This window comes from Pelophylax lessonae, assembly GCF_965119305.1.
Source record: "Pelophylax lessonae genome assembly, chromosome: 2".
In the NCBI taxonomy this organism is placed as follows: Eukaryota; Metazoa; Chordata; class Amphibia; order Anura; family Ranidae; genus Pelophylax; species Pelophylax lessonae.
Window position 1 is genome coordinate 610,175,913 of NC_138769.1, and position 24,926 is coordinate 610,200,838.

A 24,926-nucleotide genomic window follows, 5' to 3' on the forward strand; every position below is an offset into this window, starting at 1 on the left:
CTGGACCAGGTTGCTGCCTGACAGATCTGCTCCGGGGTAGCCCCAGCTCTTTCCGCCTGAGAGGCCGCCATTGCTCTAGTAGAATGTGCCTTGATACCCATAGGAACCTCCTTCCCGGAAAACCTATAAGCCTCACTAATAGCTAGTCTAAGCCATCTGGCTATTGAGCGTCTGGACGCTTTAGTACCCTTATTTGAACTAGTAAACAAAACAAAGAAGGAATTTGACTTTCTGAACTCCCTCGTGATGGCTAAACATTGCAGAACACATCTGACATCCAACTTGTGGAAATTTCCTGTTCCTTCACAGGGTTCGAACAAAAAGTAGGTAACACTATTTCCTGGTCTCTATGGAATTTAGAGACCACCTTAGGAAGAAACGCTGGATCAGTCTTAAAAATAATTTGATCTGCAAATACCTGTAAAAACGGTGCTTTAACTGAAAGGGCCTCTAGCTCATTGACCCGTCTAGTGGTAGTGATTGCCACAAAAAAAAAAAAAAAAAACAGGCGTAAGGGTTAAGGTTCTCACCGAACAAGACTCCAATGGCTCAAATGGTTCTCCAATGAGAGCCTGCAAAACTACAGACAAATCCCACATTGGAAAAGGGAGATTTCCTGCCGGTCTTTGTCTATTCAAGGCTTTAAAGAAATTGATCACCCAGGGATCCTTTGCTAAAGGAATTTCTAGGAACACACTAATGGCCGAAACTTGGCTTTTTAGGGTGCTGACGGCTAACCCCTTGTTTGCCCCCTCTTGCAGAAACTCAAGTACTGACGTTGGGCTACTTGAGTCTAAAGAGCTTGCTTTGCACCAACCCTTGAACTTCCAAGTTGTTAGGTAAATGCTCTGTTTTTCTGCTTTTTAGCAGAGTTAGCACCAGCTAGTCCGAGAAACCCTTGCTCCTTAACAGTTCTTCAGAAGCAAGGCTGCAAGGCTCCAAAGTTGCCCCCGAGGACAGAGTACTGGGCCCTGATGGAGAAGATCTTCCCTCACTGGTAATAACCAAGGGGGTTCCACCGCTAGATGTTTTAGGATCGAGAACCACGGTCTCTTTGGCCAGTGTGGTGCTATGAGGATTAGCGTAGTACTTTCCTCCTGAACTTCCTCAGGACTATTGGTATTGGCACCGGCGGCGGGAAAGCATAAGATCTGGGGAAAACCCAAGGTTGAGCCAGAGCGTCTACTCCTAGAGCTCCATCCCATCTGCTCAGGGAAAAGAATTGAGGTGACTGTTTTGCCACGAGGCAAAGAGATCGATGTTTGGTATTCCCCATCTCTGGGTAATCCAATCGAACACTTCCTAGTTCAGAGTCCAGTCGCCCTCCCTTACAGTTCTCCTGCTGAGAAAGGTCGGCATGTTGGTTTAACTCTCCTTTGAGATGAACCACCGAAATAGAGAACCTGGACTTCGGCCCATTGAAGGATCCTTTCTGCCAATACCCACAGGAGATTGCTCCTGGTTCCACCCTGCCTATTGACATATGCCACCACTGTGGCATTGTCCGACTGAACCTGGATTCAGCGTCCCTGGAAGGCTCTGAGGGCCAGCTCTACTGCTCAGTTCCCTCCAGTTTGAGGATTCGCCTCTTCAGATCCCCAAGCCCCCTGAGCTAGCTTGGATCCCAGAAGGGCCCCCCAGCCTGTGCCAATTGCGTCCGTGGTGATAATGGTGGAAGCTATCTGGACCCAATAGAGGCCTTGAGATGGCCTTTCTCCACCACCACAGAGATCTCTTCACTCCTGTTGGGATGCGGATTAGAGCATCCAGGGAGTCCTGACTGTGATCCCAAGCTTCCAGGATGAACAGCTGTAAGGGACAGGAGTCTATTTCATAGCCCAGGAACAATATCCTTTGCATGGTACTAGGGAGCATTTTTCTAGATTAGTAGCCAACCTAGACTTTCCAGAATCAGTGTTGCGTCTCGGAGGTCCCTGGACAATTGTTTCCGAGAATGGGCGAAAAGTAGCAGGTCGTCTAGGTAGGCGATGACCAACAAAACCTGTAGGCGCATGAATGCCAAGGTCTCTGCCATGACCTTGGTAAATATTCGGGGGGGGGGGGGGAAGAGGATAGACCAAATGGGAGGGCCTGAAATTGCCAATGCTGTATGCCCTCCCTTGTTTTTACGGCTAACCTCAGGAACTTTTGGCCCCCCTCTGCGATGGGAATGTGCAGGTAGGCGTCCTTGAGCTCTATCGAGATCCATCTATCAATTCCTCTTGGGAATTGGGGGGTCTGCTGTCGCATTCTTCCCCCTGATATTCAGAGCCCAATGGTGCTTCCCCACTTGAGGGTAGTACCTGCGGGATTGGAGCAATTTCCTGCCATGCCGACTGGGGGGGGGGGGGGGGGGAAACTCTGCGGAAGCAGAATGTTAGCGAACAAATCCTTAAAGGACTGAAAAGTGCTAGCAAGCTCCTTAACAGATGTGGGCAAGTCTGAGTTTTGACTTTGTGTGCTCCCTGACTAAACTATCCAAACAATCCTTGCATAAGGGTTTAGTCCAGGATTCCCCCATATTAGCTTTGCAGGAAGGGCATCTCTTTGCATTATGGGCTGCCTTTGCTTTTTCAGAGGCCTTATTCTGAAAAAATAAAAAACTTTGTAAAATATACACTCTCACTAGTGCCCACAGCCCACACAGCTTGCTCCAACAGAGGGTGTTACTAGGGATGACCATCTCCAAAGGATCCCACAGTGTAACCCTCAAGCCTCCCTAATCCCCTTAATAGAACCTCTAGGGGAAATAAAGTGGAGCTAGTGGGAGAAGATAAGGAAGTACCACCCCAGGTTTCCTTACCTTATGGTGGCTGGTGCTGTTCTCCCCTGGAGCAGTCCCTGAGGCCTGTGCCTCTGACATGGCTCTTGGAGTGGCTCATGAAGCTCTTTCCAGCAGCTGTCTCCCAGCAGTTGAATGCACCAGCTCCTTTATCTGGCCCGCTCACCGCTGCGACCCGGAACCGGAAGTCGCGGTTGCCGATGGAAGTGCCCACCCCTACCGGAAGTGACGTCCCCCGTCATCCGACCCGGCTGCTCCATACCGGCCGTACAGCGGGGGCAGTGCACGATCGTCAAACGCTCTCCGAGTGTAGAGAGCAGGCCCCCCAGCCTGAAAGATACCCTGAGCGGGGCTGGGGTGATAGTGATGTCCTCGCGGCCGACAGGTAGGCGGGTCCCCCCCAGCGTTCTTTCCGGCCGCTTCAGAGACCACCTGACTTCCCTGTAGCTTCAGCCTCGCAGCCTCAGCTATGGCTCCTCTTAGACCGTCTCCCCACTGGAGGAAACACCAGAACTGAGGCAGCCAGCTGGAGGGAGGCTTAAATCTATTTGATTGGGGCGTGTTTCCAATTAAGGAAGGAGCCATGTTCTCTCAGAAGTGCCTGTCCTGAAAGGCAAAGGTGGACTGGGAAGGAGGGCAACCCCTCTCTGCAAGAGTTTTATGGGTCCTAGCAAAAGCCTAACATATCATTGGGTAATAATGCAGCTTTCAATTTACAAGATGCCAAGAGGTCCAGATTTGTAATTTTTAGTCTCCCTGGTTCTTTATGGCCAGGGTAAGATCACTTTAGTTCTAGGGAACCATTGTGTTTTTGTAAAGCCTTTTCAGTGCAGCTTACCAGAACGCACAGGTTTTTACATCTGTGGAATGTGGTGCACTACAACACAAGTGCATTGTGTAGGTGCTTTGGGATACCATTCAAAATGTATGGCACTGTGCCACATCATACTGTACTTGATTTGTTACCATGCACAAGATGTGCAGGTGACTCGTACATTGGTATAAATCCACCCCAAATCCCCTTTGTATTTTTTCTGAATTGTTTAGCTGTATTTGTGAAGTCGGCACTTTGTTAATGATTGACCTTACAGTCCTCTACCGATCCCCTGCCGAACTGTACATTGGCACTGTGCGGGAGCTCTGTCAGCTTCAAAAGGGAAAGTAAAGTAAGGAGGAATGTGCTGTGCTCTATTTCCCTCTACAATGCAGTACCCAGCTGAACGAGAAAAAAGGTACTGTGCTAGAACGTTTTAAAAGGGCTTTATACATGTGCTCACTTATGTGCCTGTATTTGTGTGTACATGTGTCTGTATATGTGCATATATTCATGTGCGTGTATATGTGCCACTTTTAATCCTGATCCCCCCTATTCCTGTACCATTAGAAATGCTTTAGGGCTTGTTTGTGATAGCAGCATCCATGGAAAGCATCCATGCTCAGATTGCTTTTCAGAGGCATTTGGTAGGCGCTAAAGAGGCAATATGTTGCCTCCTCGCCACCCGTTTAAAGCCTGTAAATGCGGCATCACTACACAAAACCGTGCAATGCTCACAGTTGGAGAAATTTCAGTGCAGCCCCATTCACCTTGGGCATACCTCCATCTGCAGCCAGTGTGTGTACACCCCCAGCCGCTACCTCTGCAGCTAAAGGGAGAGAAGTTGGGGGTGGTAAAAACAGCTCAACCATGTGGTTTTACCACCCCTCCAACCTGACATGTGAACAAGCCCTTGGTTCACATCTGCATGGCTACATGCAGGGAAGCCTATTAATTTCAATGGGCTTCCCTACCTGCAGAAATGCAGGGAAGGAAGTCCGACTTTTTTTACAAAAAACGCAGCACCAAAAGCACCCCATGTTTTTCAATGTGTGGGGTACCATTAAGAATTTTTTGCACCCCCTAAAGAGCAGAGCATTTGTCTATCAGGAGCGAGTGCGATTTTGCTTGCATTCAGTGACATACAGTAACGTAAACTGAACCTTGGACAGGGGTGCCTCAAGACTGAAAATACTTTCCAAGGGTGCCCTGACTGAAAAAAGGTTGAGCAACACTGATTTAGACAGTATTAGACAGTAATAATTAGCTGGAAATATTTCTGAAACAAATTATTGAAGAGCATGACGCTAAACTGAAGAATTAGCATATTTTTTTATCACAAGAGTTAAGCAGGCCATAGATGATGCGATCTTTCCTGCGAATACAGGTTTCAGGAAAGAATTGCTAAATTCCCCCATCAACACAGTCAGTGTTCATGGTGGAACGCCTCCCACTGGGCCATTTTGTTCTCCCAGCAGGGGGGCACAGGGAGCCGTCCCTGCCCAGAGAACACAGTGAATATTGCTAGCAGCTATAGCCACTCGCAATAATCGCATGTAAAAATCTGGCACGCTTGTTTTATCCAAATTGATCAATGGATCAACTTGGATACAATCGCCTACTCATTGATGGTTCGAATCTCAGCCAGTCCGTGCTGAACAGGTCGAGAGTCAAACCATCTATGGCCGGCTTTAGGGGATTGGAAAAGCAGACAGCCTATAATGTGTCAGTAATCCCCAATTTTTTGTGATCACTAGCGCTTTTCCTAACCTTTAATCAATGTACATTACCATTATTAGTAATTACCTGATTGATCCTGCCTTTGCCATGCACTTCTGTTGTTCATGTCAATGCTGTAGCAACTAATCCTCTAGCTTCTGCATTGCCGCTCAGTGTGCATGCTCCCCCAGTTCCCTGTAAAGAACCTGGTTTCGCTTTTAGAAGTGACTTTTCATGGGCTTGTGGGGTGACTCCAGTATTACGAGTGACATGGGCTCCCTCTCCCCTGTATCTGTCCACATGTGTGGGATTGCAAGTGGCTTACAAGTGTGACAGGGGCTGTCAATCAGAAATAAAATGTACCTTCTCCATTGTAAACAGGATTTTTGTCTTTTTAACATTTAAAAAATTGCTCATGTTTATTAAGTATCATTTCAAGGTTTTTCTTCCCTACCAACCCACATGACCACAACCGCGCCAATCAGCCCTGTGCAGGCACAGGAAAACGAAGGAGCTTTCCTGCAGTGGTGTCTGCTGTATGCATCAGATATTTACAGATCTCCGCTCATTGATCTCACAGGATGATACGCAACAAGTCACATGACTGCAGTATATGTATACTGCAGAAAATAAGTTACTAGACAAATATTTTCATGTTTTCTACAGACTGTAGCTTATATTGTACCAAATCAATGGCAGTGGGTTTACTGAAACATTAGAAAAGTCAATTAGACATCAATGTTAATTTTGTATTGTCTGGTGTTTCTTTGCAGGTCAATAGATGCTTGATACATACGTGGAATATGATGCAGAACCAAAACTGGCCTGCTTCTGGAAGGAGTAATGGTCATTAGGAGGCAGATTCTGTGGATCATCATTGGCTAAATCAATGCAGCGAGGGACACCATCTGCATAAACTTTCCACCTACAAAATAAAATTATTTTACTAGAACCAAGTGTTTTGTTATATAAACACAGGACCTTACAAATGTACACAGGACTTTGCAAGTAACTATATCTAACATTTCTAATTTCAAATCCTGATGAGATCTGCTAGCACCGTACACATTCCCATACAAATGTGCATAAATATACAGTATAATTCAATACATTTGCTGTGATGTCCTCCCCAAATAAATGTATGTTCCTGGTGTAATAAATGATATACCTTCCGTGCATATTACATCAGTAATGTAGCCATTACATTAACCACTTCCATACAGGGCAGTTACACCCCCTTTCTGCCCAGACCAATTTTCAGCTTTTAGCGCTCACACTTTGATTGGGTACAGCGTTGCATGACTTATTATTCCAATTTTTTCTCCTTTTTCCACACCAATAGAGCTTTCTTTTGGTAGTATTTAATCACCACTGGGTTTTCTTTTTTGCGATATAAGTGAAAAAAAAGTGAAAATTTTGAAAAAAAAAAAAAAAAAAATCATTGTTTTAGTTTCCATTATAAAATTTTGCAAATAAGTAATTTTTTTATAAATTTGGGCCAAAATTTATACCGCTACATGTCTTTGGTAAAAACCCAAATTAGTGGATATTTAGTCTGTGAAAGTTAAGAGTCTACAAGCTATGGTGCCAATCATTGAAAGTTACACTCAACACGCCTCTCATTTGAGGCCCTGAAATGTCAGGACAATACAAACACACCCCAAATGACCCCTTTTTGGAAAGTAGACATTCCAGGGTATTTAGTAAGAGGCATGGTGAGTTTTTTGAAGTTGTAATTTTTCCCAACAATTCTTGGGAAAATAATTTTTTTTGTTTTACACAAAATTGTCATAAGTTATTTCTCCCACACAGTATATGCATACTTGCAATTACACCCCAAAATATATTCTGCTCCTGAGTAAGGCAATACCATGTGTGAGACTTTTACACAGCCTGGCCACATACAGAGGCCCAACATGCAAGGAGCACTGTCAGGTGTTCTAGGAGCATAAATTACACATTTCTTAAAGACCTATCACTAGGCATGCCCTTACGGTTCACCAGGTGGTCAGTTCGCAGCGAACTTTGCATGTTCGCAGTCCGCCGGTTTTGCAAACATAAGGCGTTCGCGACGGCCATATTAGTTTACACTTTGACCCATGACATCAGGTGGTACAGGACAGCCAATTGAGACATTTCAGCACATGGACATATCCCCTACCTTATAAATAGACCTGACGGCCATTTCAAATTCTGCTTTTTGTCAGTGTAGGGGGAGGTTGGCTGTGTGCACCAGGGACAGATTGTCAAGAGACACAAATCGCTGTTAAGGTCCACAAAAGTCCTTAGTCCTAAGGACTGGTATTTGGTATAGGTGTACTATTCTTTGATGTGCAGTGCACTATATAGGGGTGTAATACACTTCTAATATACTTTCTAATATACAAAAGCATATTATAGTAGATTTGTATTGTGCACTGTGCAGCATTGTGACTGGTGTGGTGAGCGTTTCTGAAGCAATACCACAAACAGTGACAAAAGCACTTTTAAAAAAGTATTACTGGTGTGATAGACCAGTGGCCCCCCAATACCACAGATTGAAGTGGGGTGTTCTTTAACAGTATACTTTTATAACCGTGTATTTTAGTCCTGCAAAAATTTGGCCTTTTTTGCTGCGTTAACTGTGCTACACAGTGACAACAGTTACTGGCCAATTTTTTATAGAACTGGTGTGATAAACCAGTGGCCCCTGAATACCACAGATTGAAGCGGGGTGTTATATACCTTGTTCCACATATACTGCGCTTATCTAGAGGCTGTCACAGGGTAATTTAAAAAATGATAAGCAGAGGAAGAGGCAGGCCCTTACGCAGGGGTGGTAGGGGTAGGGCAGGAGCAGTAGGCCGGAGCCAAAGTGTGAAGTTTCAGAAGGTGTGTTCGATTACGTCAAAGGAAGCACCAGACATGGTGGAGAGCTCACTCAGCCTTCCTCTTCTGCCCCCTCATCCTCAGTCTGCACCCTCTTCCCTCTCTGCTGTGTGCACCCCCAAAGACACCACCACCACTATATACCCTCCGCTTGAGTCACTGGATTTTCCGACCACCACAAGACATTTATGATGCACAGCCATTCTTGGCATCGGATTAGGAAGGAGGTAGCAACAACCGCCACCCAGTCTGGCAACCGTACCCAGATCAGCCCAAGGAGGTTGGTCCCGGCTGTTGCTGCCTACTCAGAGATCGCAAATGTTAGTGGTTGGGAAGGTGATGTCGATGAGGACGTGTCTATGGACGTCATATAGGTGCCCACAAGAGAGGAAGAGGGGAGTTCAAAGGGAGAGACGGACCAGCAGATAGGGAGAAGAACCAGGCGGAACTTGCATTGCACAGGAGGTACAAAGCAGATTGCAAATGTATTAGGAGCAAGCCATCAACCATGTACAGTCACATCTGGCGCTCCCAGGACGCCGACACATAGCTCCATAGTGTGGGATTTTTTTAAAGTGTCCGCTGCTGACAATAGTGTTGCCATCTGCAGCCTTTGCAGTCAACGCATAAGTCGCGGTAAGCCCACTCACCTAGGGACGACTGTCTTAAGAAGGCACCTGGACTCCCATTACTGAGCCCAGTGGAAGCCACGCCATCAGAACCCACAAAGCAACACTCCAGGCTCACAGCCCAGCCTCTTCTCTCTCCTCACAACTGTCTTACACTCCACCTTCCATCATGCTGTCCTCACATTCTGGAAAAAAGCAGGCTTCCATGGCCCAAATGTTGGAGCGTAAAAAAATGATTACGCCGAATAACCCTCTTGCCCAATGTTTGACTGCTGGCTTTCGGAACTGATGGCCTGCCAACTACTGCCATATCAACTGGTGGACTCTGATGCCTTTCAGAAGTGTGTGGCTATTGGACCACCACAATGGAAGGTCCCAGGCAAGAAATATTTCTTGCAGAAGGGCATTCCAGAGCTGTATGGCCATGTTCAGTGGCAAGTGAATGTATCTCTGGCACAGGGTCTGTGCCAAGATGCATCTGACCGGGGGCGTGACCGAGCAGCGGATGTAGCCGGACATGTGTAGCTCCCGCTCCACCAAACATCCTGTAGGACACCCGATCGGCTTGCAATTTCTTCGGCACTAGCTGCTCCGTAGCCTCCTGACCGCCCGGATCACCCGGTGAGTCAGTCATCCTCCCCCGCTGATCCATGTCTTCGTCAGACGACCAGCCGCCAGGCTTCGGACAGGCAGATCCAAGATGGCGCCCAGCCGCAGCGTGGCTCGCAGAAGCCATCCTACAAAGAAGCTGCCCAGAAACTCTTCTCCAAGCCTGCCGCTAAATCTGCTCCGGTTGTGGCGACCACTTCTGCTGCCTCCCCTGCTCCCCAGTCGGATGCTGATGACACTGCCCCGCTGGGTGACATTTCTGCACAGCTCTCTGCCTGGGACACTGCAGGTAATCCTCAGCCCCCCTCTCCTGTGATTGATGCTGAGCCCACCCTGAGGGACATCATGGCCGCTGTTACTGCCTGCAACACTTCTATTGCTGCACTCACTGTGGAAATGAAGGGAGTTAAATCTGAAATCACCTTCCTTAGGCATGACATGCAAAAACTTAAGAGAACGTACTGTGGCTGTGGAAGGCAGGGTTGGCTCCATTGAGGATGATATGCCCCCTCTTCAGACTGAGGTTAAACCTACTGCGCTCCTGGCTGCTCAGCAGGCAGCCAGGTTGGAGGATCTCGAGAACAGGATGAGACGCAATCATTTTAGAGCTATTGGCATCCCGGAGCGGGCTGAGGGGAAAAACCCTGTTAGCTTTATTGAGAAATGGTTGCTAGAGACTTTGTCAGGAATCCTTTACTCCCATGTTCTCTGTGGAGAGGGCGCATCGAGTTCCCATGCGCCCCCTTCCCCGAGGAGCGCCTCCCTGCACTGTCATCTTCAAATTGCTCAATTACAAAGACAGCGATACTATCCTGACCAAGGCCCGGGTCCTGCAAGACAAATTGGTGATGGACAACTCAAAAATTCCCCTTTTTCCAGACTACTCGGCGGAAGTGCAGAGGCAGAGGGCGAAGTTTGGGGAGGTGGGTTTTTGAAGCCATGCTTTATCCTTCTAAGCTTCGAGTGGTATCTCGGGATGGTGTGAAATTCTTTGATAACCCGACAGCTGCGGCGCAGTGGGTGGAAGTGGAGGTTAGGGCGCAGTGCCCCCGACCTGTCTCCACGACCGGGGATCCCTGAAATTTACCTTTTGGCATAACTTTGCGCTGTTGCCATCGTTGCTGATCGGGTGTCCCCTGTGGCACCCTTTTATGGGCGGAAGCTGCCCTATATGCACAGACTACCATTATTACCCTTGTTGTTTCTGCACGCTGTTCCTGTGGAGACTGCTGAGACAGCTGCGTCTCCCACTGTTTTCCCCCCTATGGGTCCTGGTTGGACGAACTTTGGAGATAACTGACTCTCACCTGACCATGTTGGCGGTGTTTTCTGTTGCCCTCTGGCACCCCTGTTCTTCCTTATTTCCACCCTCTTCCTATCCACTGGAGACGACTGCTGCGACCTTGCTGTCCCATGGAGGGCCTGCTTTACAGACAACTGAAATTTCTTCTATGCCTGCTGGAGCCTTGGATTGCCCCTCTCTTTTCGAAGTACCTGGCTGGTGCCCTTTTTTGGATGTGCCTTTTTGCCCCTCTGTGGGTTAATGGGAGGCTGTGCCCTCCATTATTCTGAACTCCTTCACTGTCCCTTTTGCCCTCTGATCTACCATGGCTGATACTTTGTGCATCATTTCCTGGAATGTGCGTGGACTTAATCCATTGAAGAGAACTGCTGTCCTTCAGAACCTGGAAAGACTACAGGCGGACGTGGTTTGCCTGCAGGAGACCCACTTGTCCTCCGATTCCCCCCCCCCCCCCAGTATAGCCCCTGCCTTGTACCCCCACAAAGTATCATTCTATCTTTTCTACTTATTCCAGAGGTGTAAGTCTGTTGGTACGGCGGGGGGGTCAATTTTACCTGCTCATCTAATTATGTGGATCTGAAGGGTAGATATGTGCTCTTATTGTGTAATGTTGGGGAACTGTCATGTGCGATACTTGCAGTATATGTGCCCCCGCCTTTTTCAGATGGGGTAATTTGATTGCTGGCAGCAAGGATCGCTGGCCTTTCCGGCGGTTCCTCTGTTGGTAATTGGTGATTTTAACGCCACCCTGGATCCCCATTGGGACAGGTTCACCCCTCGCTCCAAGCCCCCTCCGCCGACCGGCAATGGGTCTCCCTTTGCTTGGTTGGTGGGGGATGGGGCATCCGGGCGACCGGGTGTATTCTTGCTACTCGGCTGCACGATCGGGCCTCTCCCGTATCGATTTGGGGTTTGGTAACAAGGCCCTCTTACCTCTGGCGGTTGGTGCCGAGTACGGGCCGAGACTGGTCTCGGACCATGCTCCGCCCCGGATAAGACTGTCCCTGCCGGCTAAATTGGTGAGACCCCTCTGGAAATTGAATCCTTTTTGGTTCACCCCTTTTCCTAGTCCCGACCCCATACACGATTTACTAACTTCCTTCTTTGCAACCAATTTGAACACGGCTGAACTGGGGGTGGTGTGGGACGCTGCGAAAGCCTTTCTGCGAGGGCAGTTTAGCTACCCGATTAATAACATTAAATCCTCTCCTAAGGTGTGGGAAACTACTGTAATGGCTGAGGTGACAAAGACGGAGGCGGCTTATGTTAGTAACCCTTCTGAGGAATCTCAACGCTCTTGGTTAGCAGCTCAGTCCCTCTCCAAGACAGTGGCGTTGCAGCTAGCTGGAAACAAACGGTTTTTCCTTCAACAAACATTGAGGAGGGGGAAGAGTACGGGTCACGTGCTGGCTATGTTGGTTCATTCACAGCAGCTTTTATAACAGCACTTCGGGACCCTTTGGGTGTCCTGTGGAGTACCACTCCTGAGATCTCTGGGGCTCTGCGGGAGTTCTACTCGGATGTGTACTCGTCCAAGGTGTCAGCCCCCCCGCAAGTGGTGGAGGAGGACTTGGACGCATGTGACCTGCCGGTGCTCTCTGCCCGGGAGGCGGAGGGCCTGGATGCTCCTTTGACTGAGGATGAGCTCCTCACAGCATTGAAGGCCGCTCCGCGGGGTAAGTCCCCGGGAGTGGATGGCTTGCCATCAGAGGTGTATGGGCGGTATTCTGAACAGCTGGTCCCCGTCCTCTTGCAGGTGTTTAATGACGCTATGTAGAAAGGGTCCTTGCCTGATTCTATGAGTGAGGCAATCGTAGTCCTGATCCCTAAACCTGGTAAGGATCCACTGCTAGCTGACTCGTATAGGCCCATCTCCCTGTTGACATCGGACATTAAACTCTTAGCCAAAAAATGTTAGCCTCTAGACCAGTGGTTCTTAACCTTGTTGGAGGTACTGAACCCCACCAGTTTCATATGCGCATTCACCGAACCCTTCTTAATTGAAAAAATAAAATATGATTTTTTCAAATTCAAAAATTCCATAGCTCAGGGGTTAGAGCACTGGTCTTGTAAACCAGGGGTCGCGAGTTCAAATCTCGCTGGGGCCTCCCTGCAAGTGTTGGCGACTGTATCTCAAAAAACAAAACCATTAAGAACAAAGAACAAAACCATTAAAACATGGGGTGTCAGGAGGGCACACACTGGGGTGGGGGGGTTGGGAGGGCATACCATGGGGTGTCAGGAGAGAACACACTGAGGGGGGAGGTGTTGGGAGGGCATACTATGGGGTATCAGGAGGGCACACACTGGGGGGGGGGGGCTGGGAGGACATACCATGGGCTGTCAGGAGGCAACACACTGGGGGGAGGTGTTGGGAGGGCATGCCATGGGGTATCAGGACATACACTGGGGGGGGGGTTTGGGAGGGCATACCATGGGGTATCAGGAGGGCACACACTGGGGGGGTTGGGAGGACATAGCATGGGGTGTCAAGAGGGAACACTTTGGGGAGGTGTTTGGAGGGCATACCATGGGGTGTTCGGAGGGCACACATTGGGGGGAGGTGTTGGGAGAGCATTCCATGGGGTATCAGAAGGGCACACACCAGGGGGTATTCACAATGCTTTATTGAGCTAAATGAAAAGGACATGCATTTCCATCTGTCAGCTAACAGCACCTCTATGCTAAGCTGCAGTAACTCAGCAGACGTAGCATAGAGGTGCTTGTAAACTAATCCACCATGTACAGCTAGCTGAGCCTACCTCCAGGAACATTCACTCGGCTCCCTCTGCTCAGCTGCTCACACTTCCCTCTTCCAGGCGGGCGCGATCTCCGTGGTCAGGTACATCCCCATCCCGCCCACTCACGCAGCAAGCAGCCTGCAGGAGATAGGCTGGAAACCTGCTGGGGGAGGTACAGGGGGCGGAGTGTCAAGTGTCTATGTAATGGCTGTGAGTTGTCCCGACCGCAGCTCTGATTTCCCGGGGTGCGCTCGGCCTCACAATCAGTAATATTTTCTCGGGGGGAGCAATTGCCCCTTTGTCCCCCCCCCCCCGCCGAACCCCGGAGACTGACTCACCGAACCCCTGGGGTTCGATCGAACCCAGGTTAAGAACCACTGCTCTGGACTGTCCACGGATGTTCAGAGCATTATCCATAGGGTAAATAAACAGTAATAACCGCGCTAATGGTACAGGAGAACAGCAGCAACTTCAAGTGTGACCACACCCCAAGCAATATTTCTATAAAAAGTCGCGCTAACTTGAGTAATGAAAAATAAAGTCCATAAAGTCCATATAAATCAGGAACACAGTATCCAAACAAGCTCCCTATGGGTAGACGCTTACCAGAGCTGGTAAATCAAAAGGCAGGTTCTCAGAAGCAAATCTCGTCCCTTTGATAGTAGACTGGAACCAATATCTCGCGTAGACTCAATAAATTGGAGGAAAGATAAAAACGCAATAGCGTAAAACCCAACAAAAACGGATGAACAAATACACCAGAGTGAGTGACTAACAACTGGATGAATAGTGTGAACTCCACCAGTGTATGAAAATCAGAAAAAAGAAGAATGCTCTAAAAAGGGACACCTATAGGTACCCCTTACCAAAGGTAGCTGAAAAACATGCAGTCATAATTTGTGTGCAATCCTGTGACAGCCGGTGTCGCCTCTTACCACAGTGTAGAAATATGTTTGCCAATGTGAATGGAAAATCCTAAATAGGTGTCTTCTATGTAGATAACCACCACCAATATCACTCGCCTCTTACCAGATAAAAAAATCAGATTGAGCCAAATAAAGCAAGAGAGTCAAGACAGGACGCCAGCCTTCACCAATAGGATTTGCCTCTTACCCTAAGGAGATGGTAAATGAGCCTATGGGAATGATGAGCTTCACGGAACCTGCAGTGGACTCCAGGGCGAGTGACTCCAATATAACCAGGGTAATCACCACCAAATGAAAGAAAAGACCTCCATAGTGTAAAACCATACGATTTATTTGAAGAGAAAAGAATAAAACTTACAGAAAACGAGGAAATGGGGAGCATGTATATCAAGGCCGCCGGCCGGACGGTCTCCGCTCGTCCACACTTCCTGGTGGCGATCAGATGACGTCAGTACGCCGTGTCCTTACGACGTTTCGTCACAGATGACGTTTTCAAAGGTGAAAACGTCATCTGTGACGAAACGTCGTAAGGACACGGCGTACTGACGTCATCTGATCGCAACCAGGAAGTGCGGACGAGCGGAGACCGTCCGGCCGGCGGCCTTGATATACATGCTCCCCATTTTCTCGTTTTCTGTAAGTTTTATTCTTTTCTCTTCAAATAAATCGTATGGTTTTACACTATGGGAGGTCTTCTTTCATTTGGTGGTGATTACCCTGGTTATATTGGAGTCACTCGCCCTGGAGTCCACTGCAGGTTCCGTGAAGCTCATCATTCCCATAGACTCATTTACCATCTCCTTAGGGTAAGAGGCAAATCCTATTGGTGAAGGCTGGCGTCCTGTCTTACTTGACTCTTGCTTTATTTGGCTCAATCTGATTTTTTATCTGGTAAGAGGCGAGTGATATTGGTGGTGGTTATCTACATAGAAGACACCTATTTAGGATTTTCCATTCACATTGGCAAACATATTTCTACACTGTGGTAAGAGGCGACACCGGCTGTCAAAGGATTGCACACAAATTATGACTGCATGTTTTTCAGCTACCTTTGGTAAGGGGTACCTATAGGTGTCCCTTTTAGAGCATTCTTTTTTCTGATTTTCATACACTGGTGGAGTTCACACTATTCATCCAGTTGTTAGTCACTCACTCTGGTGTATTTGTTCATCCGTTTTTGTTGGGTTTTACGCTATTGCGTTTTTATCTTTCCTCCAATTTATTGAGTCTATGCGAGATATTGGTTCCAGTCTACTATCAAAGGGACGAGATTTGCTTCTGAGAACCTGCCTTTTGATTTACCAGCTCTGGTAAGCGTATACCCATAGGGAGCTTGTTTGGATACTGTGTTCCTGATTTATATGGACTTTATTTTCCATTACTCAAGTTAGCGCGACTTTTTATAGAAATAAATTATCCATAGGGACCAGTCGGGCTTTACACCTACGCGAGCTACAGCCTTAAACCTACAGCGCCTGTTCCTTAACCTCCAGCTTCCCGTAGATAATCCTGGTAATAGAGCGATATTGTCCATAGATGCAGCGAAGGCCTTCGACAGTGTCGAGTGGCCTCATCTCTGGGCGGTGTTGAAGCGCTTGAGTGGGGGACACCTTTATCAGTTGGGTTAAATTATATGCCAACCCACAAGCCAGACTTGGGGTCAACGGTGACCCGTCGGAACCCTTCTGTTTGTTCCGGGGCACTCGGCAGGGGTGTCCGCTCTCGCCCGTTTGCCATGGCACTGGAGCCGCTCGCAGCGCGTATCCGGGCCCATCCGGAGATTGGCGGCTTCCGACGGGGCCCCAATGTGGATGTTGTTTCATTATATGCCGATGATACCCTGCTTTATTTGGGGGACACGGGGAGGTCTTTGAGTGAGGTCATGACTCAGAGAACCCGGAGAAGGAGCCGAAAGTCAATATCAACTGGGATAAGTCAGTTCTTATGCCTCTAGATTCTATCACTGCCCCCCTACCGGAGAGGGCTAGGGATGTGCGTGTGGTAGACCAATTTAGATAGTTGGGTGTTCAGGTGACCCTGGATGTTGGCAGTTATCTGGAAGTTAACCTGGTGCTTCTGCTTCATAAATTTCAGCTTAAATGTACGGCTTGGTGTAGACTGCCTCTGTCGGTGGCAGGGCGGGTTAACCTGGTTAAGACGATTTGGGCACCTCAACTCCTTTATGTGCTACACAATGCCCCTCACTGGATCCCAAGACGCTGGTTCCCTCGTGTGGAATCCTTGTTTCGCAATCCAATTTGGAAAAAAAGGGTAGCTTATATTAGACTGAATACACTTCAGATGAGCAAAGACTGTGGGGGACTTGCGGTCCCCAATCCTAGGGTGTATTTTCTCGCCTCCCAGGTTCAGCACCTGGGTGTTTGGGAATTGCCTGACCCGTCGGACCCCATCCGTGCTCTCCTGGTCCCCCCAGACACGCACTTGCAGGCCTCGCTCCGACGATCAGACTTCTCCTTACATTATGGCAATGCGTGCAGAGAATGCTCCAAAGGGGTTCTTCCATGGTACTTCGCTGTGGCGGAACTCCAACTATCGGGAGTTGTCTCGGTTAGAGGGAGTGGGGTGCTGGGAGTCGCGGGGCCTGGCATTCTTTGTACAGATTTGACGCAGGGAGGGGTGCTGAAGTTCTTTCAGGAACTCCAGCAGGAGTTTGACATCCCTAGGCATTTTTTCTTGATATCTTCAGTTGGGCCATGCTATAGATGTCCAGTCACGGTCTGTCCCCCCTTAGACTGACGGAACACAGACGACAGATGTTTTTAAGTCTGACAGACGAGGCATGATCTCTCGGGTTTACCTTACCTTGTTGGCTGCCCTACAGGACCCGGCCGGCCTCTCTTCCGGCCCAGGCTGGCTGGGAGAGGGACCTGGGCCCCATTGATGGAGAGATGTGGGAGCTGTGTCTTTCCTCTATACCGTTGGTCTCAGTGTCGGCATCGCAGAAGGTTTCCCATTTATTTTTGTTTCATAGGGCATATCGCACCCCAGTTCAGCTGTTCAAATGGGGGCGTAGGGACAGTGATACCTGCCCCAAATGTAAATGAGACCAGGGCACGCTTGTTCATATGCTTTGGAGATGTCACAAATTATTTCGCTATTGGAACAAGGTTATTGACTATATACAGAGTTTCATTTTACATTGCCCAGAGATCCGGTTGTGTGTCTACTTGGGGCACTGGAGGACGAGACCTTGACCCCTCATGCCCATACGGCGGTCCTTAGACTGCTGTATGTGGCACGCAAATTGATAGCTAGATATTGGATTACCTCCAGTGTGCCAACGACTGCGCAATGGATTGAACAAGTCAATAATTTGCTGATTAGGGAAAAAAAAAAAAAAAAAAAAGTTACCTACCAACATCGTAAGGCACATAAAAAAAAAGTTTTATTCCTTGTGGTAGCCATGGTTGGACGATCCGTCCCGGGCCCCTCCCCGGCTGGTGATGGACAGGCTCTTGATGGGATAAGTGCGGTTTGTCTATCGAATGCTATGTGTGTTACATATAGTTACATAGTTAGTGAGGTTGAAAAAAAGACACAAGTCCATCCAGTTCAACCCATGATTAGTGATGTCGCGAACCTAAAATTCGCGGTTCGCGAACGGCGAACGCGAACATCGGCAAATGTTCGCGAACCGGGCGAACCGCCATAGACTTCAATAGGCAGGCGAATTTTAAAACACACAGGGACTCTTTCTGGCCACAATAGTGATGGAAAAGTTGTTTCAAGGGGACTAACACCTGGACTGTGGCATGCCGGAGAGGGATCACGCAAAAAAAAGTTCTTAAAAATTATAATTTTTTGATAGAGAGCCAATTATTGGAAAAATTAAAAAAAAATAAAAATAAAAAATTTCTTTGGATTTAGCATCTAGGGGGTCTAAAAAGTGTACCTGTGAAGTTTCAGCTCTGTAGCATGTCCAGAACCCCTAAAAAACAGCATTTTTCTTATATTTTCAGGAATACGGCTTCTCTGCGGCTGGCTTTTTCTCTTGCAGGCATTTATCGGGCATTTTTTTAGGCAGGCATGTCATTTTTTGTATTTAGTGTCTGGGGGGTCTAAAAAGTGTACCTGTCAAGTTTCAGCTCTGTAGCATGTCCAGAACCCCTAAAAAACAGCATTTTTCTTATATTTTCAGGAATACGGCTTCTCTGCGGCTGGCTTTTTCTCTTGCAGGCATTTATCGGGCATTTTTTTAGGCAGGCATGTCATTTTTTGTATTTAGTGTCTGGGGGGTCACAAAAGTGTACCTGTCAAGTTTCAGCTCTGTAGTATGTCCACAACCCAAAAAAAACAGCATTTTTCTTATGATTTTTAGTAGAAAACTAATGCAGTGTCTTTCCAGCTGTCTTTTTTTCTTTCTGGCAAGCTGAAATATGATATGCCAAGGCAAACATGCCTATCAGTTGAGCTATGACACAGACAACACTGCACACATGGGGAAATATGTAAAACATAAAACAGGAAAAGGAAATTAGGTGACGGTAACAAAACATGATATTGTGATTGGCCAAATAAAAAGTCACCTCGCGATGAGGTCGCGCCAAAGTCGCGCTAAGTCGCGCCAAAGTCGCACTGGAAGCGACGCTACTTTAGTGGTAGCGGCAGTGTAAACCAGCACTAAAACATCCAGTGTGTGAATACGATCAGGTATGATGTTTTATCGGTCAAGTAGTGTAAGGGTTACGCCCGTTGCCCGCTTCACAGTGACAGACCAAACTCTGACAGACCAAACTCCCCGTTTAACAGTCAGTCAGTCCATTTGCACAACCGCAAACTCCCAATTTGCACAAGGTTGGATACCAAGCTAGCCATGTCCCGTTCCTTGTCCTCACTGACATCATTGAAGGTCTCTTCCTCCACCCAGCCACATACAACACCAAGGGTCCCCGAAAGGTGAGAACAAGCCCCCTGGGACGCCTGCTGTGGCTGGTATTCCACCTCCTCAAAGCCACCTTCCTCCTCTGACTTCTCTTCTTCAGACTCCTCTCTCTGCGTTGCCACAGGTCCAGCAATTGACAACGACAAGGCTGCTTCTGGTGGTGATGAGGACCACAACTCTTCCTCTTCATGCTCATCTACAGCCTGATCCAGTACTCTTCGCAGGGCACGCTCCAGAAAAAACGCATATGGGATGAGGTCGATGATGTTGCCTTGGGTTCGACTGACCACCAGGGTTGTCATCTCCGCAAAAGGACGCATGAGCCTACAGCCATTGTTCATGAGCATTCAGTAACGCGGCCAAAAAATACCCAGCTCCGCAGAAAGAATGAAAGAAAATGAATGTTTTTTTTTTATGAAAAATTATCCTGCGGATCGCTTTTGGTCTGTACACAATGAAGCAACGACCTTATCATCTGGGGTGTGCCAACACAATCCTAGAGGTGATCGCTTCATTGTGATACGCAAGCCCCTTCACCACGACAAGGTAACGATCACGAAGGGGAATTGACACATGTATGTGCCTTTTTTTTTGTTTTTTGTTTTTTTGCAGCCACAGTGTAGCACCAGAGGCCAGAAAAATTAGGCATGTACACATGCATGAAAAAGTAGGTATTGTTGCAGCCGCTGCTGTAGCAGCGGCCTGAAAAATTGAGGTTTTAAGGCAGAAAGTGCACTAAAACATTGCTGCTTGAACCGTAGTTGGTGGCGGAGACGTCACGTAAGTCATCCGGCATGCAGAGAATGATTATATACAGCAGCGTGTGGACCATTTTTAGGCCAAGGCATCTCAGTCATCACCAGGCCTTTTTTAGTCAAATGCATCCCCCACTGTCAGTCCCTTCGGGATCCATGCCTCATTCATCTTAATAAACGTGAGGTAATCAAGACTTTTTTGACCTAGGCGACTTCTCTTCTCAGTGACAATACCTCCTGCTGCGCTGAAGGTCCTTTCTGACAGCACACTTGAAGCGGGGCAGGCCAGAAGTTCAATGGCAAACTGGGATAGCTCAGGCCACAGGTCAAGCCTGCACACCCAGTAGTCAAGGGGTTCATCGCTCCTCAGAGTGTCGATATCTGCAGTTAAGGCAAGGTAGTCTGCTACCTGTCGGTCGAGTCGTTCTCTGAGGGTGGACCCCGAAGGGCTGTGGCGATGCATAGGACTAAAAAAGCTCCGCATGTCCTCCATCAACAAGACGTCTGTAAAGCGTCCTGTCCTTGCCGGCGTGGTTGTGGTGGTAGGAGGAGGATTACTTTCACCTCTTCCCCTGTTGGATTCCCGTTGTGCTGTGACATCACCCTTATACGCTGTGTAGAGCATAGTTTTTAACTTATTTTGTAGCTGCTGCATCCTTTGCGACTGCCGGTAATTGGGTAACATGTCACAGACTTTCTGCTTATACCGGGGGTCTAGTAGCGTGGCCACCCAGTACAGGTCGTTCTCCTTCAGCCTTTTTATACGAGGGTCTCTCAACAGGCATGACAGCATGAAAGACCCCATTTGCACAAGGTTGGATGCCGAGCTACTCATGTCCAATTCCTCGTCCTCACTGATGTCATTGAAGGTGTGTTCTTCCCCCCAGCCACGTACAACACCACGGGTACCAGATAGGTGACAACGAGCACCCTGGGATGCCTGCTGTGGTTGGTGTTCCTCCTCCTCAAAGCCACATTCCTCCTCTGACTCCTCTTCCTCACACTCCTCTTCCAGTGTTGCCGCAGGTCCAGCAATCGATGGTAAGGCTGTTTCTGGTGGTGGTGATGGTGACCACAACTCTTCCTCTTCCTCTTCACGCTCATCTACGGCCTGATCCAGCACTCTTCGCAGGGCACGCTCCAGGAAAAAAACATATGGGATGATGTCGCTGATGGTGCCTTCAGTGCGACTCACTAGGTTTGTCACCTCCTCAAAAGGACGCATGAGCCTACAGGCATTGCGCATGAGCGTCCAGTAGCGTGGCAAAAAAATACCCAGCTCCGCAGAGGCTGTCCTAGCACCCCGGTCATACAAATACTCGTTGACCGCTTTTTCTTGTTGGAGCAGGCGGTCGAACATTAGCAGTGTTGAATTCCAACGTGTCGGGCTGTCGCAAATCAAGCGCCTCACTGGCATGTTGTTTCGCCGCTGAATATCTGCAAAGTGCGCCATGGCCGTGTAGGAACGCCTGAAATGGCCACACACCTTCCTGGCCTGCTTGAGGACGTCCTGTAAGCCTGGGTACTTCTGCACAAAACGTTGCACAATCAGATTCAACACATGTGCCATGCACGGCACATGTGTCAACTTGCCCAAATTCAATGCCGCCAACAAATTGCTCCCGTTGTCACACACCACTTTGCCGATCTCCAGTTGGTGCGGGGTCAGCCACTGATCCACCTGTGCATTCAGGGCGGACAGTAGTGCTGGTCCGGTGTGACTCTCTGCTTTCAGGCAAGTCAACCCCAAGACAGCGTGACACTGTCGTATCCGGCATGTGGAATAGCCCCTGGGGAGCTGGGGGGGTGCAGTTGGTGTGGAGCAAGACGCAACAGCAGAAGAGGACTCAGCCGAGGAGGTTAGCAAAGAGGATGGAGTAGGAGGAGTAGAGGAGGTGGCAGCAGGCCTGCCTGCAAGTCGTGGCGGTGTCACCAACTCCTCTGCAGCAGAGCCACGCATTCCATGCTTGGCAGCCGCCAGCAGGTTTACCCAATGCGCAGTGTACGTTATATACCTGCCCTGACCGTGCTTTGCAGACCAGCTATCAGTGGTCAGATGGACCCTTGCCCCAACACTGTGTGCCAGACGTGACATGATTTCTTTTTCCACAATAGAGTACAGGTTGGGGATTGCCTTTTGTGAAAAATAATTTCAGCCGGGTACCTTCCACTGCGGTGTCCCAATAGCGACAAATTTTTTGAAGGCCTCAGACTCCACCAGCTTGTATGGTAAAAGCTGGTGGGCTAAGAGTTCCAACAAGCCAGCTGTCAGACGCCGGGCAAGGGGGTGACTCTGCGAGATTGGCTTTTTGCGCTCAAACATTTCCTTCACAGACACCTGACTGTGGGCAGGTGACGAGCAGGAACTGCTGAAGGTGAGAGGCGGAGGGGCGGGTTGTTGATAGGGGGCATGGAGGACAGCAGTGGTTGACGTGGCTGAAGATGCTGGACCAGGAGGAGGATGGTGGCTTTCAGTTTGTGTGCTGCTTTTACTCATGTGTTGATCCCATAGGCGTTTGTGATGTGAGATCATGTGCCTTCGCAAAGCAGTTGTACCTAGGTGGGTGTTGGACTTCCCACGACTCAGTTTCTTTTGGCACAGGTTACAAATGGCATCGCTGATATCAGAGGCAGACACACAAAAAAAATGCCACACTGCTGAGCTTTGCAAGGACGGCATTCTGGTGGTGGCAACAGCTTGCGTTGATTGGCGTGCTGTCTGGCTGACCCCGGGTGCCGAATCTACATGCTGTCTGACTGCGCCACTAGCTCCTTGCGATGACCTCCTCCCCCTGCTTCCAACTCGTCTCCTCCTCCTCTCTGTCTCCCCATCTGAACTTTCCCCCTCTTCTTCTGCTCTTCGAGCAGGCACCCAGGTGACATCCACAGACACATCGTCATCATCAGCCGCTTCACTTGACAACTCAGCAAAGGCAGCAGCAGCAGGTACAACATCATCATCATCACAATGTACGTCCATGTGTATAATGCTGCCTGACTGAGACATATCCCCGTTATCTACATCCTCTGGCACTAATAGTTGCGCATCACTTATTTCTTCAAACTGATGTGAAAATAACTCCTCTGACGGATCAAGTGAAGCGGCTGTGGTGCTAGTGTTGGTGGTGGTGCCGGCGGGCTGGCGAGTGGTAAATTGAGAGGTGCCCGAAGCTGAGCTGGAGGAGGATGGTGCATTAAGGTTCCGAGCGGAAGCTGTAGACGATTGGGTGTCCTGTGTAAGCCAGTCAACTATGGCCTCAGAATTTTTTGAGTTCAGGGGCTGTGGTGGCCTCTGAACACTGGGCATTATTCTAGAGCCTAAGGAAATCACAGCACCACGACCACGACGGCCCTTGCGGGGTGGCCTGCCTCTGCCTGTCATTTTTTTTTTAATGTGTTGTTACTGTTGTACTATGAGTGCAAGCTGCTGTCCCACCTTATATATCAGTGGTGGGTGGGCAGTGGCACAGTACACTCTCTGTGGACCTGACAGCAGTCACTGGCACCCAGGCAACTGCAATTTAAAAAATATATATATTTTTTTTTACTTTGCAAGCTGCTGTGCCACCTTATATATCAGTGGTGGGTGGGCAGTGGCACAGTACACTCTCTGTGGACCTGACAGCAGTCACTGGCACCCAGACAACTGCAATTTAAAAAATATATATATATTTTTTTACTTTGCAAGCTGCTGTGCCACCTTATATATCAGTGGTGGGTGGGCAGTGGCACAGTACACTCTCTGTGGACCTGACAGCAGTCACTGGCACCCAGGCAACTGCAATTTAAAAAAATATATATATATTTTTTACTTTGCAAGCTGCTGTGCCACCTTATATATCAGTGGTGGGTGGGTGGGCAGTGGCACAGTACACTCTCTGTGGACCTGACAGCAGTCACTGGCACCCAGGCAACTGCAATTTAAAAAAATATATATATTTTTTTTACTTTGCAAGCTGCTGTGCCACCTTATATATCAGTGGTGGGTGGGCAGTGGCACAGTACACTCTCTGTGGACCTGACAGCAGTCACTGGCACCCAGGCAACTGCAATTTAAAAAAATATATATTTTTTTTTTACTTTGCAAGCTGCTGTGCCACCTTATATATCAGTGGTGGGTGGGCACACAGTGGCACTGCAGTGGGCACAGTACACTGTGGACCTGACAGTCACTGGCAGCCCAGGCAACTGCAATAATAAAAAATATTTTTTTTTTCAATTTATTGCAACAAGATGCTGTGCCAACGTATATATATCAGTGGTGGGCAGTGCACTGCAGTGGGTACAGTGCACTCTGTGGACCTGACACAGCACTCACTGCAATTATGACAGAGAAAAAAAAAATATTTTTTAAAATGCCAGGTACTGTGCCTGTGCCACCCGAAATGAGTGTGGTGTGCACACAGTACAGTCTGTGGTAGGTCTGTGGCCTCTCACACACAGCGGGCAGGCAACTGCAGTGTACAATAGATATATATATATATATATATATAAAGAAAAAAATCTATTACCTTACCAGCCCTTGAAAGGGCTTTTGGGGACACTATATATATATATATATATATATATGTATATATATAAAAATAAAAAAATCCTCAATTACCAGCCCTTAAAAGGGCTTTTGGGGACACTAGATAGATATAGATATATATATATATATGAAGAAACAACTCAATTACCAGCCCTTAAAAGGGCTTTTGGGGACGCTAGGTATATATATATATATATATATATATATATATATATATATATATATATATATATATATATATATATATATATATATATATATATATAAAAAAAAAAAAAAACACAAATACCAGCCCTTAGAAGGGCTTTTTGGGGTGCTGATATTACAGCAGTAGTGGACCAAGAAC

General features: G+C 48.1%; 1 protein-coding gene across 1 annotated transcript in view; it reads right to left on the minus strand.

The window, feature by feature from the left end:
• LOC309545290 (polyunsaturated fatty acid lipoxygenase ALOX8-like) overlaps positions 1-24,926 on the minus strand; it is a 134,192-nt gene that overhangs the window by 73,071 nt on the left and 36,195 nt on the right. Inside the window, exon 4 of the mRNA XM_082244432.1 lies at positions 6,112-6,240. Coding sequence (XP_082100558.1) covers positions 6,112-6,240 — 129 coding nt within the window. The remainder of the gene's footprint in view (positions 1-6,111; positions 6,241-24,926) is intronic.